General features: G+C 38.0%; 1 protein-coding gene across 1 annotated transcript in view; it reads right to left on the bottom strand.

Moving 5' to 3' along the window:
- The window catches only part of LOC138031367 (leucine-rich repeat-containing protein 15-like), a 56,394-nt gene that overhangs the window by 23,961 nt on the left and 16,268 nt on the right, over nucleotides 1-16,165 (bottom strand). Inside the window, exons 14-16 of the mRNA XM_068879073.1 lie at nucleotides 1,436-1,507; nucleotides 747-818; nucleotides 58-129 (exon numbers count right to left, since the gene is read on the bottom strand). Of these exons, the coding sequence (XP_068735174.1) occupies nucleotides 58-129; nucleotides 747-818; nucleotides 1,436-1,507 (216 nt within the window). The remainder of the gene's footprint in view (nucleotides 1-57; nucleotides 130-746; nucleotides 819-1,435; nucleotides 1,508-16,165) is intronic.

Below are 16,165 nucleotides of genomic sequence, written 5' to 3'. Positions count from 1 at the left end.
TATTACAATAGCTTTGAGTTGTTTTCCAATGTTATGTAACAGAAACTTGGTCCTTACAGCTCAGACAGCAAGGTATTCTTATCAAAAATGCCGTCAGGAAGATCTGTCAGCTGGTTTCCCGATAACAACCTACAAAAAAAAAAATAAATAATAAAATAAACAAGATTTACAGCTTTACGCACAGTAAGAATTTTACCAACCCACTGCAAAATCCAAAGATCTGAGAGAAAATCGATCGGTAAGGTCTTGTGGAATCATATTACCATCACTGTTTTGCTTTAGTCGATTTCTTGTGGCCCAAACAACATGTTAGTAAGTCGGTGGCCCTGCATAAGTGTTTGTATTTGCCAGAAATTAAGCCATATGAGCTCGAAATAGTCACTGGATCATGGTTCAGCATTTACTCATTTCCGGTCAAATTTTACATAAATTACTATTTGAATCCTCCTTGTCCATGGCTTACTTTACAAACAAAATACATTTCCCGTTAAGACTTTACTCGTGGGTATATCAAGTAATGAACAAATGTTATGTTGACAGTATGAAGTGGGCAACTTAAGCATATTATGTAAGCTTCTTCCGAAGTAGTCAGAGTTGTTTTCTTTTTTATGTAATAACGTTGTTAAAACTGTAAATACATGTACAAGTATAGCCTGTAAAGGAGTTTAGTAATATCCTTTCTTTAAAGTTATTACGACTGCTTTGAGTTGTTTTCCAATGTTATTTAACAGAAACTGGGTCCTTACAGCACAGAAAGCAAGGTATTCTTATCAAAAATGCCGTCAGGAAGATCTGTCAGCTGGTTTCCCGACAACCACCTACAAAAAAAAAACAACAAGATTTACAGCTTTACGAACAGTAAGAATTTTACCAACCCACTGCAAAATCCAAAGATCTGAGAGAAAATCGATCGGTAAGGTCTTGTGGAATCATATTACCATCACTGTTTTGCTTTAGTCGATTTCTTGTGGCCCAAACAATATGTTAGTAAGTTTCAAATGGCAGATCGGTGGCCCTGCATAAGTGTTTGTATTTGCCAGAAATTAAGCCATATGAGCTCGAAATAGTCACTGGATCATGGTTCAGCATTTACTCATTTCCGGTCACATTTTACATAAATTACCCTTTGAATCCTCCTTGTCCATGGCTTACTTTACAAACAAAATAAATTTCCCGTTAACACTTTACTCGTGGGTATATCAAGTAATGAACAAATGTTATGTTGACGGTAGGAAGTGGGCAACTTAAGCATATTATGTAAGCATCTTCCGAAGTAGTCAGAGTTGTTTTCTTTTTTATGTAATAACGTTGTTAAAACTGTAAATACATGTACAAGTATAGCCTGTAAAGGAGTTTAGTAATATCCTTTCTTTGAAGTTATTACGACTGCTTTGAGTTGTTTTCCAATGTTATGTAACAGAAACTGGATCCTTACATCTCCGACAGCAAGGTATTCTTATCAAAAATGCCGTCAGGAAGAACTTTCAGCTGGTTTTCCGACAACCACCTACAAACAAACAAACAAACAAACAAAAAAATTAACAGCTTTTAGTTAACCCTAACCCTAACCTTAACAAAAGGACCATCGAACGGTGGGAGCTAGTGGGACTATATTACCATCACTGTTTTGCTTTGGTCGATTTCTTGGACACCAACCAACATGTAGCCTAAATAAATGCGTTTGTAACATATTCTTAAAATTGTTCTAAAGTTCTAATACCGCGATTTTTACAGGGGACCGAGTTCCATAGCTTTGGAGTGGCAACACAAAAAGCCCTGTTTCCCAATGTTCTTTCATTGCAACTCAAGGAGAAGCTTCATCTCAAAGTATAGCTTGATATACTCTTGGCTATAAGCCGAGCTCTTTTTTCAGAAATTTTTACTTCAATCTGCGAAATAACGTTCAAACAAGGGGGTTCGGCTTATAGCCGAGAGTTTAATCGACTTTTTTTTCTCAGATGTCAAAACCAAAGGAAATGTCACGCAAATTCCAGAATCGGCTTGTAGCCAAGTTCCAATAAACAAGAGACACAAATTAAAACTGTTGGTCAATGAACTTTTATAGAATTGGTGGCTTCTAAAGGAGCCGTTTTGTATGCACGGTAGCTTTCAACTGACAATGCAGTTTACTCTGAGATACTCTCCACCGGCGTCACTCTCGCCTTCGCTGTCGGTCTCGAACTCATTGTCCTCGTCATCGTCAATCTCCTGTCCCTCTTCAGCGTCGAGCTCGTCGTCTTCTGTCCCATCCAAAGCATTTGAAATGCCACAGGTCTTGAAAGACTTCATGACCACTTCTGCTGGGATTTCTCGCCAAGCTTCATTCACCCATCAAAGGACAAGGTTTCTCGTCGGGGGCTTCTTCTTTCCGGATGGAGTGTACTCACATGGCCCGCTAATCATCCACGCCAAGCACTTGTTTCGGACGCTGACTTTGAACGGCTTGTTCAAGCATTTGTCGAGCGGTTGCAAGACAGGGGTCAGGCCACCGGGGATGACTGCCACATCGATTTTCCGCTGTCTTAGGGCCGCTTTAACATCATCTGTCAAGTTAGTCCTGTTCCGGGACTCCCTCTTACCCCGCCCTGAAAATGGGCCTGGAACCCAGGCGGGAAAAGAGAGAGTCCTGTATTACTTGCAGGCGTATGCTCGGAACGAGCCAATCAGATTGCAAAAAATAGAACAAAGGAGACTTTTGTCTGATTGGCTGTTGAAAATTGTAGCATCCAGACCGCGCGCTTTGATGTATAAAACAAAGACGGCGTTCGAAGCGATGATTTCAACTTGTGCTTGTTCCATCGTTCGTTTTATAACTTGAAGGCGGTCTCTTAAACATCAATTGGCGGGATTTTTTTTCTTTATTCACGCTTTTTGTAAGCAACCCTTTTAGTTTGCTGGGGGAAGCAACGCTCTTTTAGAGTAAGCTGAATATAACAAGTTCATAATTCACAGCTTTTATTTCTCCGTGTATTAAAGTGGACGTATGGCAGCAAATGCGCCAAGTGTGAAAAACCCGATCAAAGGCCTTCGTTGGGAAGAGAGTGCTATCTGCAGAAAATGTTACAACAAGGTTAAGTGAAATCTTGGATCTCGAAGGCTTCGATTCAATCTAAGTAGAATTCGAATGCTCGTACAGCGAATCAATGGAAGGAGCTCGAGGTATGTGTTGAGTCATCGTTTAGCATTATCAGATGTTTTGAATTCTCTTAAAGAACATCTGTTTTCAATTTTATCGCGACAGATATGTCGGGCGGAATTCCGTCTAACTGTGAGACGAAAGGTGAATTCTTGCTTAGTTCACTGCGTTTATTTGACTTGCATATGCGAACACTCTCAAGACATGTACATACCAACTTTAAAATTTATCGTTGTTTCATTCAATGAAACCGAAATAATATTCATAATTAGATAGTAATCATAAGGGTATACTTGATTTTAAAAAAAATTGCTAAAAGGGATCAATTAGTACATAACAACTTATTACTTTATTGGATAATAGGGAAGATATCTGTTTATGAACATTGCTTTTGTTATTGAAATGTGCCAACCACAAGAACAAAAGATCCTTTGTTTCGACAGCCAGTGAGTCTCTGGTTGGCACATTAATGACAATAGGTGACGTAAACGATATCTTTCCCTATTTTATCCTCGATTAATTGTGACTCCTTCAAGTCTTATTTATGCTACCAGCAAATTATTATTGAAAAGTAATGATAATGTTTTCAAGAAATCTATACATTAGTAAAAGTAAAGAATAATGCGGTGGTTACCGCCATAGGGGTTTCAGGTTGTACTGGAATGAAGTTTTGTGAATTGGTTCTAATTGCGGAGGTAAAAATTGCGCTTGACCCTCTTTTGATTTAATTTATGCAAATTTTAAAATGTTTATTTTAATGTGTGATGTCTGGAAATATATAAACCAGGGCAGAGGGCTTGTCCTCTGTGTAATTTTTAAATTAAGAAAGGCAGTGTCATTTCAAATTCAAGGCGAAGCAGATTTTTGATATGACACTGACAGGACATTATTAACTACTTGCAGTATTTGATGTTAACATTCCATGCTCATTCATATTTACTGCAGGGAATATACCTGTAATGTAAATTTATCTTTATCTGGAGGAAAAGCTCTGAATGTACAGCTGCTTATCTTAAATGCTTTTGGCACATCAATTATTCAGGATTAAAGTAAATACATCAGTAATATTACTGTATCAGTTAGTGAACCAGTATTAAAGAACTATTTTTTTTTTAATTTCTTCATTTAGCTATCATATCAATAATGTCCCCATATTGAAACTTTGTTTCAACATTGTCAATGAATTGATTGGTATACATTAATTTTGCATGATGGAACCTTTACACACCATTGTTTGTTCATTACATTTATATTTTACTTTATCCTTGGTGTAGGGCAACTTGTAGTATAAACTGCAAAAAACATGGAAATATCAAAGAGAAAGTATACCACAATATGGCTGTTTAAAGGGGACAAAATGTTAAATTGACCTTTTTGGGTGTCACTCCTTGCACATAAAAAGTCACATGTACTGTAAAACTTGATTGTGCACAAAAAGATGAAATAAATACATGTATTGTATTTATATTATTTATTAAGAACTTTTTTATCTTTCTAACATCATTGAGCAATGCACAATAAAGAAATAAATACTCGTAGCTGGATAAATGAATGGATAAAATATAAACTGGATGCCCCAAAGCACTAGCCCATGGGATTGAAATTTTTAAAATATACATTCTATAGAAATATAATGTTTATTTACTTATCATGTAAATCTTACAGCACAGTTTGTAAAATCATAATTTTCAATCAAGTAAGAAATTAAGTTATAACTTTAAAATTGGGGAACAGAGTTGTCAGTGATAAATAAAATGTGTGCATATTTGAATTGTGGGTTTTAGACAAAAGAGAGAAGTGATCCTCACACTTATCTGGACAATTGAGCAAATTATTGTTGTTTACAGACACCTAAAAATTCAGGTGGTTCAATGAGATCTACCACTTGAGCTACAAAGCCACTCAAGGACAAAGCACTGAGTGGCTTCACAAGAGCAACATTGGGAGGATTATTATTATTACTGAAAAGTGGAAACCAGTGTTATTATGTCAGTAGTTTAACCATGTATTATCTAGACTGTCAATATTTTAGAGCTTCAAGTTAAGAGTATTTCATATTTATTGAAAGCTGAAGTGTTAATGATATTAACTGTATGCTTACCGGTAACTTAGGTGTAAAAAATTATCAGTTGGAAAATTGCAACTGAATGGATATCCTTTTCGATAGATTGAGTACTATTTGAAGTCACTAATTAACAATAATATTCGCCAAAGGTGAGGTGAATATTGGTAAATAATTGTTCTAGTATAATCACATAAGTGATTATTTGAAAAATATGCAAAGTTATAATGGGGCAAGTACTTCAATGACACTGGAAAGGCAGGTGGATGCATTCCAATATATCAGAGGGTTGGGCACGAGGCTCGAGATATTAAAGACCATGCACTTTGCAAGGCTTCAAAAGAATCTACATGAAACAAGTGCACTGAGATATTGTCATTCACAATCAAAGGGACAAACTATTTTAACAAATATTGACAGAGTCTTAGGTGTCACTCCCCAATCTAAAGTACACAGCACAATGAGCTCTGCTGATGATGTTGAAATCATGTTTAGGGAATTGTCCCAGCGAGATGTGTTAAGTAAAATTCCAGGACGATGTCACTCTACATTTCCTAACCACCCTCAAAACCTCTTGGAGTGTCTTGACATGGGAGAATTGAAAAGGTGGATGACAAAATTGGTCTAAAAAATTTCCAGTGGTCAATATTTGTATGTTGGGCCAGACATTGATTCTGATCAATCTGGTTCTGGTGAGGAGTGACTGTTATCGTTGAAAGGGAGGTCTTTGAGGGTAGGTAGTGATATTAAATGGACATGTTCACTTGAAAGACTTTGTGCTCGCGTTCATCTGAAATGGCTCTACCATTGAAAATTAATACAACATCCTGATTGGTTGGAAGTGCCATCAGGCTTTCACAAATTCCTTTAAGAGATGTTCCCCACTGTGGGAAACTAGCCTCACTGCGCAAGGTCTTTCAGGTGAACATGACCCTTTACCAGAGTGAAAAACAGGGTTTCAACATCCTGACTTTGCACCAGGTCATATAAACAAAGCCTCATGTTTTTTTTTTCAATGTTTCACAATTACTACACTTACATTTAACCAAGACACATTTTTGGATTATGAAGGTTGAGTTTTATCAACAGACTAGACAATTTCACTGTTGGACTTTTTAACTTTTAGACCAGGATGTCAGGGTTTGCTTCCATTTCCACAATGTCAATGATATTCTGAGCCAAAATAGGGTCTAAAACATCTGTTTTCTGGAGAACATCTTCTGTGGTGAAAACAGTCTCACAGTTTTCCACAATTTGTTTCACAATGTTAGAAAAAAATCCAGTACCATGGTCAGGAGAAAGAAGAGAGGTAGTATTCAACAGCGATGCTCTCAGTTGTAGCAGTTGATTTTCAATGCACTTTCTCTGGTCTCCACTAAGAACTGGCTTCTCAGTTTCTGGTGGTTGGTCTGTCATTTGCTTGTCATCAACCTCTACTGAATCCGTGGCTTGAATGAGAAGGCACTCTTCACAGTTACATACATATGCTCATACTTTCAATTTCCTGCTTTGCATCTGTTTCTCCATAAAAATAGTGCAAAAGTAAAAGCCAATGACATTCTCAATTGTTTCAGACATACAACTTCATTTTCAGAAGATCACAGATTTCAGATTGGTACTTTGTTGTCTTCCTGTTAAACTTGGAAGAACAGATCCCAAACTCTTTGTTTGAGTAATATAATTTGGCTACTGCTTGTGTACCATCCCTCCCATACCTGCCAGATTCCTGAGCATAATTCAAAAGGCTGCAAGGAGATCTAATGACTTGGGAGACATCAGGGCAGTTTATGTCCATCCCAAAAGCTACTGTGGCAATGACCACTCTGAGTCTACTCTGAGGACTGCAAAACTAACTGATGATGTATTTTTTGGAGGTATCATCAGTAATGTTTGTAAACATGTTGACTACATCCCTAACAATGCGTTTCAGAAGGAAAAATGCTTTTAAGTAGCATTTTTCAAGGTTTTAGTGGAAGGAAAATCACCTTGAACATCCTCATTCATTAATATTCACGAACAAATTTTGACGAAACAAAAAATCCTGACAATCAACGTGCGGATAGTTGATGTTTGACTGTGCATATACATGTATAAATTAGGAACAATTACGTGATCAACAACAACAAAAAGTCCAGGTTGTGATTTCAATTTCGTTTAATTTTTTTTCTAATTGTCTGATATAATTACATAGGGTATCCACACTAAACTCCTAAGACAATATGGAATCACATTTTCAATAATTACTGTGCACCTCAAATATCAATACACTGGATCAGTGCGGTCATCATATAACTAGAAATTATAGATCGAGAGAAGTAATGATCAATAAACAAGAGTTCCAGCAGGAGATTTATTAGTCATTGCTGAGCTATTCACATCCACAACCAACAGTTTTATACTTACAACTGTAACACACAGTGGGCCTCGTTAACAGCCATGCATACGATATTTTTTTTGCAATTTCAGCAGCTGTTCTCGCACGGATTCTTCATGAAGACTCTCGGGAGAGCATATCAAATTTTGATATTTTTCTGCGCCAAAATCATGTTCAGTTGGGAATTCACCATGAAGTTTCAGGCGCGAAATTCCACACTTTCGTATGTCATAAATCTGATCTTCGATAAGTGCTTTTAAGGGACTCACGATTAGAAGGACTGATTTAGAACTAACATCGGACTCGGATCGAAGAAAATCACAAACATAAGGAACTTCAACGTAACAAACAGACTTGCCAACTCCTGTTGCTTCTTTAACAAAAGCATCATTACCGATAACGACTGCATGGGTAGCTTGAAGTTTTTCCGCCTTGGGCACAAAGTTAAACTGAGCGAAATCAAATGCCTCCGGAAACGTGGCATCATAAATTTCCTTTCAAATTATCCGCCATGTTTTCAGTATAAAAACACTCCAAGTAAACTATGCCCAAATTAGGAATCTCTTTCCAAATATGGTTTTTCCCCCAGTTTTGGGGGAAAAAATGGCGTCGTTCCGAGCATGCGCTTGCAAGTAATACAGGACTCTCTCTTTTCCCGCCTGGGTTCCAGGCCCATTTTCAGGGCGGGGTTAGAGGGAGTCCCGGAACAGGACTACTGTCAAGTGATCATGAGCTCGGAAGTAGTTCCAGACTAACAGTGACTGTTCGTGAGTACGGGTTCTCGGCAAACACTGGCGAATCCACTCCTTCACACCTGACTCGTCCATCCATCCCTTTTTGTGGAAGGAAACGCGGAGGGAATTCGGAACGTCGAGGTCTCTCGGAGTCCGGACACCTTTGAAAATCACCTTCGGTAGAAGTTTGGTTCCATCTGCAGCGACGGCAAGAACGACAGTGAAGCTGCGTTCTTCTGCTCCGCAGGTCTTAACAGGAACTATTCGACTGCCGGTACAACCCCGTTAATAGCTCTCAATGTAATTACTAGTACCTTAAATCTAATTCTAAATTGCACTGGCAGCCAGCAAAGCCTGAAAAGCACAGGCGATATATGATCTAAGCGGGAAACAATTCAAATTAGGCTTGCGGCTGTGTTTTCGACACGCTCTAACTTAGAAAAATTGTTTGCGGCAAGCCATATAATAAACTTCTGCAAGAGTCAATTCTACTATAGTAACTAGAGCATGCACTAACTTCTTCTTTGGTTCAGTTGATAGATACTTTCTTTCGCATCTAATGTAGTGCACTACAAATCTTATTGATTTCTGTCACCATACTAAGTTGCTGATCAAATTAGCAGCCCAGATTCTTAGCATGTTGAGCTGGAGTAATCTGATGGTCACCCAACAACAAGAGAGCCTGCGCTAATCTTAGACAGTTGCTGTCTTGTTCCCATAAGTAAATATTCACTTTTATCATCATTTAGCTTAATCCGGTCAGTCAGCATCCGTTGACGTATGTCTTCTGTACAGTGTTGCATTGCTATAACTGCCTCATCCTGACTTGCTTATGAATTAGGTTTTAAAAAATGATAAAGGTGAGAATCATCCGCACAGTAATAAACGTCAGGTAGATATGCGTTAACAGTCTTAAGAAGCTTGGATGCGTAAATGATAAACAATACAGGACCGAGACAGGATCCCCGAGAACACCATGCTGCAAGGAAAAACGGTCAGAGAGAGAGTCCCATTGACCGATATACGTACGGGTTGACTTTTTTTCCTTGAGTGTACTAAGGACCATTCCAAGAGTTCACCCGAGACGCCAAACCTTGACTAAAGACTCATGATCAAAATATCCTGATCAACGGTATCGAAGGCTGCATGTTAATCTAAAAGAACCAGCAAAGTTATATGACCCTTGTTCATATTCATAACAATGTCATTCTTCACCTTTGAAAGATAAGTCTCAGTACTATGGTGTTGCCTATACGACGACTGCAAAGCAGGATACAGACCATTGAAAGACATATGCAAAAGCAGTTTATCTGATACCAAGCGTTCTGTCAATTTAGACACATAAGAAAGATTACTAACTGGGCAATAGTTTCTATACAGAAGATCAAGCCCATGTTTCTTGAGCAGAGGATTTACTACGGCATCCTTCTATGAATCAGGAAAAGAGGTAATAGTCACTTGATCATGGTTCAGCATTTACTCCGGTCACATTTTACATACTACAGTTTGCTGTAATACTACCTTCTATAGGAGGAAAGGTTAAAGAAAGTATACACCTTTTACACCTCGCCATAAACCCATTTTATAGATCGATCGTAAGATGCTAGCTCAGTTTTTAGTTTTTGAACTTAGAATATACTTACGTATCGCCCGGGAATTCCTCTATTACTCCAAGGAAAGGTTACAATACATGCTTAAAGAGTCTTGATTCATTTGAGAATAACAAATCTCAAAAACAGGCAACGACGGATTGACTGTTGAATGTACCATCATTGATGCACTGAGATAGTGATAAAACTCTTCAAGTCTTTTTGTTTCATGTTTTTGCTAATATTTTTACCTTCACAGTGCACCAAACACACCGTTTTTTCGAGCAGGTAACCAATCAACTCCTTCAATTAATTTATCCGCAACTAATTTGCAAACCCGTGCGAAACGAAAACAAAAGATGATTGTGAACTGTCACGGTCAATTCAATATCGATTGCGCAACATGGTTCTCGCTTTTGAAGGTTTTGAGTTTTCGTAACCAGTCCCCGGATTAATTATTATTTTACAAAGCATTTTGGAATATTGTGGGGGATCTAATGGTGACTAGTCTTAATTATGATTGTGATTACGATCACGGTGAATTATGGAACACACAGAAGCAAGCTAATATATATTACATTCCTAGAGAAAAAAAGACAGAGATAAAGGATATATATTTAACTGGCGGCCTATTTCCCTAATCAACGTCGATGTTAAACTGGGTTCGAAGGTTATTGTTGAAATTCTCCCATGTGCCATTAAATAGGAGTTTACAAGGTGCGAAAGGACTGGCATAAGTTTGCCATCCTCTGTCCGGCAGCGGGTCTAAAGTGTTGGTAACTGGTAACTGATAACTGGTAACATGTAACTGGTAAAAGGTAACTGGCAACAGGAAACTAACCCTAACCCTAATACCTTTTACCTGTTACAGTTACATGTACCTATTGCCAGTTACCAGTTATATGTAGTCAAAGCAAAAACGTCCGGTTTATTGATAGGAGGCGTCAATACAGAGTGAGTCAAGCAGAATTTTAGTATGACAAGTTCTTGTGGTGTAAGAGCATAGGTAGAGAGGTTAGTTACCGTTTCGGTGGATCTAAAGGGGAGCACTGAGTTTCTCGTAAGCCGTTCAAGAATCTTTGTATGCTCCTTAATAATCTGAGAAGCAGCTTTAATAACATTGCGGCTAACCGCTGGTTGAAGAATGTAAAAGTCAACGCCGTTCAGGATGCTGCCAGGAAATATTCGTTAAAAGGTCGTTTTTCATACGCAGGAGCTTTCTATGAATTGAATAAACGGTTTCTGATTGCAAGATTATCACGTGTACTGGTGTTTTGTATTTTAAAAAATAAGAACTTCGGAAACACAAACAGCAGTGATAAACATATTAAACTTGTTCATTTTGATTATGACTTGACGTTTCGTATGTGCTCTACATACATTTTCAAAAGTAACCGTTGAAATTTAAAACAGCTATTTATATATAACAAAGCGGATGAGGGGACTGGAAGCTAGATTAAGCAAATACTGCTGAACGCCAAAGTTAGTCCTTTATTTTGGAATCGTTACGTTGAGATGACACATTCACCATGTTCCACAACAAAGACAGTGTAAATGACTTTTTGCACTATTTTAACGGCTGTCATCGCAATATCAAATTTACCATTGAATTTGAACATAACAATGCAATTCCGTTTTTGGACATTCTTGTCACACGTAATCAAAACAACGCTTTCACGACATCCATCTACCGAAAGAAAACTTTCACAGGTCTCTACACGAAATGGGATTCCTTCACTCCACGAAAGTACAAGATAAACCTCATCCGCTCCCTCACTTATCGCTACTACCGTCTTTGTTCATCTGGCTCCTTGCTACAATCTGCCCTCAATGATCTTCGAAACCTCCTTCTACAGAACGGCTACCCACAAGGCATAATCAACTATCATATCAACTATGTTTTGAACAAAAACAGACAACATCAGCATAGCAATCCAGTGTCTACAGTTCATAAGAAAGATATTGTTATCCTACTTCCCTACTTAGGTTTGCAAAGCAACCAAGTCGCTAAACGCCTGAAATCTTGTGTGTACAAATTCTACTCTTGTGTTAACCTTAAGATTGTTTTTCAGAGCACTCGATGTATAAAATCTTTCTTTCCTTACAAGGACCATATTAATCGTTCACAACAATCCAGAGTTATTTACAGAGCAAATTGTTGGGATTGTAATGGTTTTTACATCGGTAAAACTAAACGGCGGCTTCACGATAGAAAAACCGAACATTTTAAGGCCCTAGCTAAAAATGACAATACTTCAGCCATTGCTGACTACGTCAAGGCCACTGGACATAACATCAAGTGGGATCATTTTGATATTTTAGCGAAGGGCAAAACAGACTATCATTGTAAAATAAAACAGACCCTCTTTATTCAAGAACTTGAGCCAGCTTTCAACGTCAACGTCGGAAGTGAAAAGCTGATGCTTTATTAATCTTTTCCGTTTTTATTATTATTATTATTATTATTATTATTATTATTATTATTATTATTATTATTATTATTATTATTATTCTATATTTTACTGTTAAGTATTTGCTTAATCTAGGTTCCAGTCCCCTCATCCGCTTTGTTATATATAAATAGCTGTTTTAAATTTCAACGGTTACTTTTGAAAATGTATGTAGAGCACATACGAAACGTCAAGTCATAATCAAAAGGAACAAGTTCAATATGTTTATCACTGCTGTTTGTGTCTTGTTTTTGATCAAACTACGATGGCCCAAGAACAAAAGTATTTACGATTCGGAAACACCTTGAAGAGGGGGACATTGGGGTGTATTAGAAACCGCAAAACCGAAGAAAATATCATCCAAAATCGCAAAACCGCAAAGAAATTCGGCCAAAACCAAAAAACCGCATACAAAACCGTCAGAAAACCGATACAATTGTGGTAAGTGCGGCATACAAAGCAAACTACACTAACACTTTATTTCCTCAAAGTATTTGTGAATATCACGGACGTGTCTAAAGCCTTCATGTCTTTTAGTATCTGCTAAAATTATAGGCTTTATTTCTGCCGCTCTCTCGAGCCCGGACTTTGTGGGCTCATTTTCCGTAAAGCTGCTGGTAATGGAGCCAATTTAAGTTAGGAGAATTTGCACACAGGTCCTCTCTAAAATTGCAATTTTGCAATTGCAAAAAGCTATAGCTCAGGAAGCTTCAATGAAATTCTCTAATTGAACATTTCTATTTGATAACTAAGACCTGACAGTGTGGAGATTCGAATGGAATGTTTAATCTTGGTCTACTGATATGCGATTGCATTGAGGAAGCTAACCGGTGCTGTTTTTTCCTTTTTTTACATGGCAGCAGGAACTTGCCCAAAGGTTAAATGCGGTAATAAACAGATACTTACTTAAAACAAGAGTCGAATATTGAGCCGCCCCAAGGGGGGAGGACTCCCATATAAAAAGGGGAGGGATGCTCGTCGGAAATTTTACATTAAACCCTTAAAGGAGACCAATCTAGGCGTGGCCCAGGCGTTTTTTGACCCCTAAAAAAAGACCATATTATAACACAAAAAAATTAAAAATACAGCGACTTTTAATGATGGCGAAGACATTATCATCTAATACTTTCGCTTGCGTGAAGAAATATAAAAGTGTAAATATACACTTTTATATTTCTTCGCGCGCAACCCTAAAGGAGATTTTCACGGCTACATATGATTGCGTTTTGTCCAAAACACCCTAAGTGAGACCAAAATCCGAAATTTAAACCCCTAAGCGAGACGACGAGCATCCCTCCTCTTTCCCCCACCCCCCTCCCGGCACTGCCCTTCCATATCGCGACGTTGCACCAAAGACAAAATTCGCCGATATCCCTAATTCATCTTGCTGGCCCTGGGCATTGTTGTCATCTGCACTAACTTCGTCACTACTTTCATCAAATTCTTTCTGGCCATTATCAGAGTCACTAGCTTCTCACTCATTTCATGCTCGTTCAGATTTTCATGGGGTCCTTCATCTTCATTCACTCCGCACCAACTCGGGCGTCATTCGACACGCGTGATCCCCTACCGTGACATTTAGTTTGTCATGCATTCCTCTCAATAACTTTGGCGTTTCGCGGCTATAGAGTGTTTTCATATGACGTCTTCGGAAATTGAGCTCTATTATCACTCAAACGTTTTCTTTTGTTTCGGAGGAAAAACAAGGTTAGTGATCACGTGAGTGAAAACAGGCATCTTGTAACCTATGGGACCTTACATTATTCTATTTATCAGGCCCTAGTACACCCTCATTTCAACTACTGCAATATTGTTTGAAGAAACTGTGGAGTAACTTTGCAGGACAAACTGCAAAAACTACAAAACAGAGCAGCCAATGTCTTGACCTACTCTAACTATGACGCTCATGTCAACAATTTATTTGAACTCTTAAGATGGAAATCCCTAGACTCTCAAACGCAAATTGAAATAGCAAATAATGGTATTTAAGTCCGTACAGGGACAAGCACTTGAGTATCTCTGCTCGAAAAATTTCCATCGCGATTCTGGTTATTGTTTGAGAGACTCTGTGAATGAGATAAATGTTCCGCAACCGCGCACAAACTACCACAAAAAACAGCTTTAGCTATTTAGTGGCGCAGTTTTGTGGAATAGTTTGCCATTAGAACTAAAGAAACCAGAGTCCCTCAATGAACTCAAACAACTGATTAAAGAGGTTATGTAAGCCATTAATCTAAACACGGCATTCATGGAAAGCAGCTTTTATTGTATGATTTTGAGTAAGATAGTTAATGTAGTTTACATAGTTTTATCTATAAGTTTTTAACTGTACATATTTTTTTAAATATTGCTTATGAATTGCACCGTGGTGAAATAAATATTCAATAAATAAATAACACTCTATTCGAGATCAATTGCCACTCAAATCTAAGAAAAACCGGAACCCAAATGAGACAAAAAAGAAAAACCCAAAAAGCACATCGGATATCAAAACCGAAAAACCGCTCGTATTTTTTACGAAAACCGAAAACCAGATGCTAAAAAACGAAAAACCCGCAAACCGTAATGAACACCAAAACCGAAAAACCGAAGTCTTTTGGCATAAAAACCGAAAAACCGATCTAAAAAATAGCCAAACCGAAAATCCCAATGTCCCCCTCCTTGAAGGTATGGCAGTTGTTCAAAAAATTCGAATCCAGCTCGGCTTCGTGGAACTTAATAACGGTCCCTGCACCATTACTGCTCCGACCGCTCAGAGCGTGGCTTGTGCGCAATACCAGCAAATCTGTTGGCCAGATTATCAAGGCGCATATGAAGACATACTTAATATAATCAGCAGCATTTCCAGATTCAAGATTTTCAAAGATGATCTGACTTTGTCATAAGAAATGCAGCTACAGCGCTTCCTGAAGAAATCCAGTGGTCAACTGGATACATGTGAGGATGCATATTCCAAGATTTATCCTACTTGCTCGCAACCCACGAGAATCTATGGTATTCCGAAAATTCACAGGCCAGGCGCTCTTGATTCGATGGCACTGTTTAGACCAATTGTCTCTTCTATTGGAACTTATAATTATGAGTTCGATAAGTAATGTTCAAAAATCGAGCAGCAGTGTTTTATTGGTTTTAAAAACATAAGGCGTAGCCGATAAATTACGTGCTGCGATTTTTTTGAACGGCTTCAAAACATTCCACGAAAATCGTGTCCCTCGGGAGTTCGAACAAAGGTTCAAATTGTGAGGGGACGATATCAGCGTACAAGAAAAACAAATGGACCTTATAAGCAGTATAGTAATTTTAAAAGCATTTTTTTTCCTTCGGTCCTTATTTCATGTTGTCGATGGTTGAAGGAAGTTGATTAAAAGAGCTGCCTAACAAAAAAATCAGAGAACTGAAAACTTCCGATGAAAAAGAAGCACTGTTGTTAAAAATCCGCTTCAAAATCAATTCGATGTCAGAAAATGGTCTTTTAATATTTTCGTACTGTGGCAAAATGCAAGGTTAAACAAGCAGCGAACGAAGAAGCAGGGTTCGACGTCGAACGGGGAATAATCTAGATACGAACCTTGTTAATATAACGGCAAAATCGTTGAATGTTTTGGTTGACAAAATTTGTTGAAGAAGTTTGAAAGGAGAATGGAGAAAACTATCGGCCCAGAAGTTTGCAATCTCTAAGATTTCAATGAAAATGATTAGGACTATTTCATAAAAATCACCAGTGATCTTTATGTGAAGATCACTAGTGACCTCATCCTTGGAGACCCAGGAGCAGGTAGTCGGGACGATAAAATGTTCGAGGTGAAAGTTAACTACAAGA

Source organism: Montipora capricornis, chromosome 14, assembly GCF_036669925.1.
Source record: "Montipora capricornis isolate CH-2021 chromosome 14, ASM3666992v2, whole genome shotgun sequence".
Classification (NCBI taxonomy): domain Eukaryota; kingdom Metazoa; phylum Cnidaria; class Anthozoa; order Scleractinia; family Acroporidae; genus Montipora; species Montipora capricornis.
This window is presented reverse-complemented; position numbering and strand designations above follow the sequence as displayed.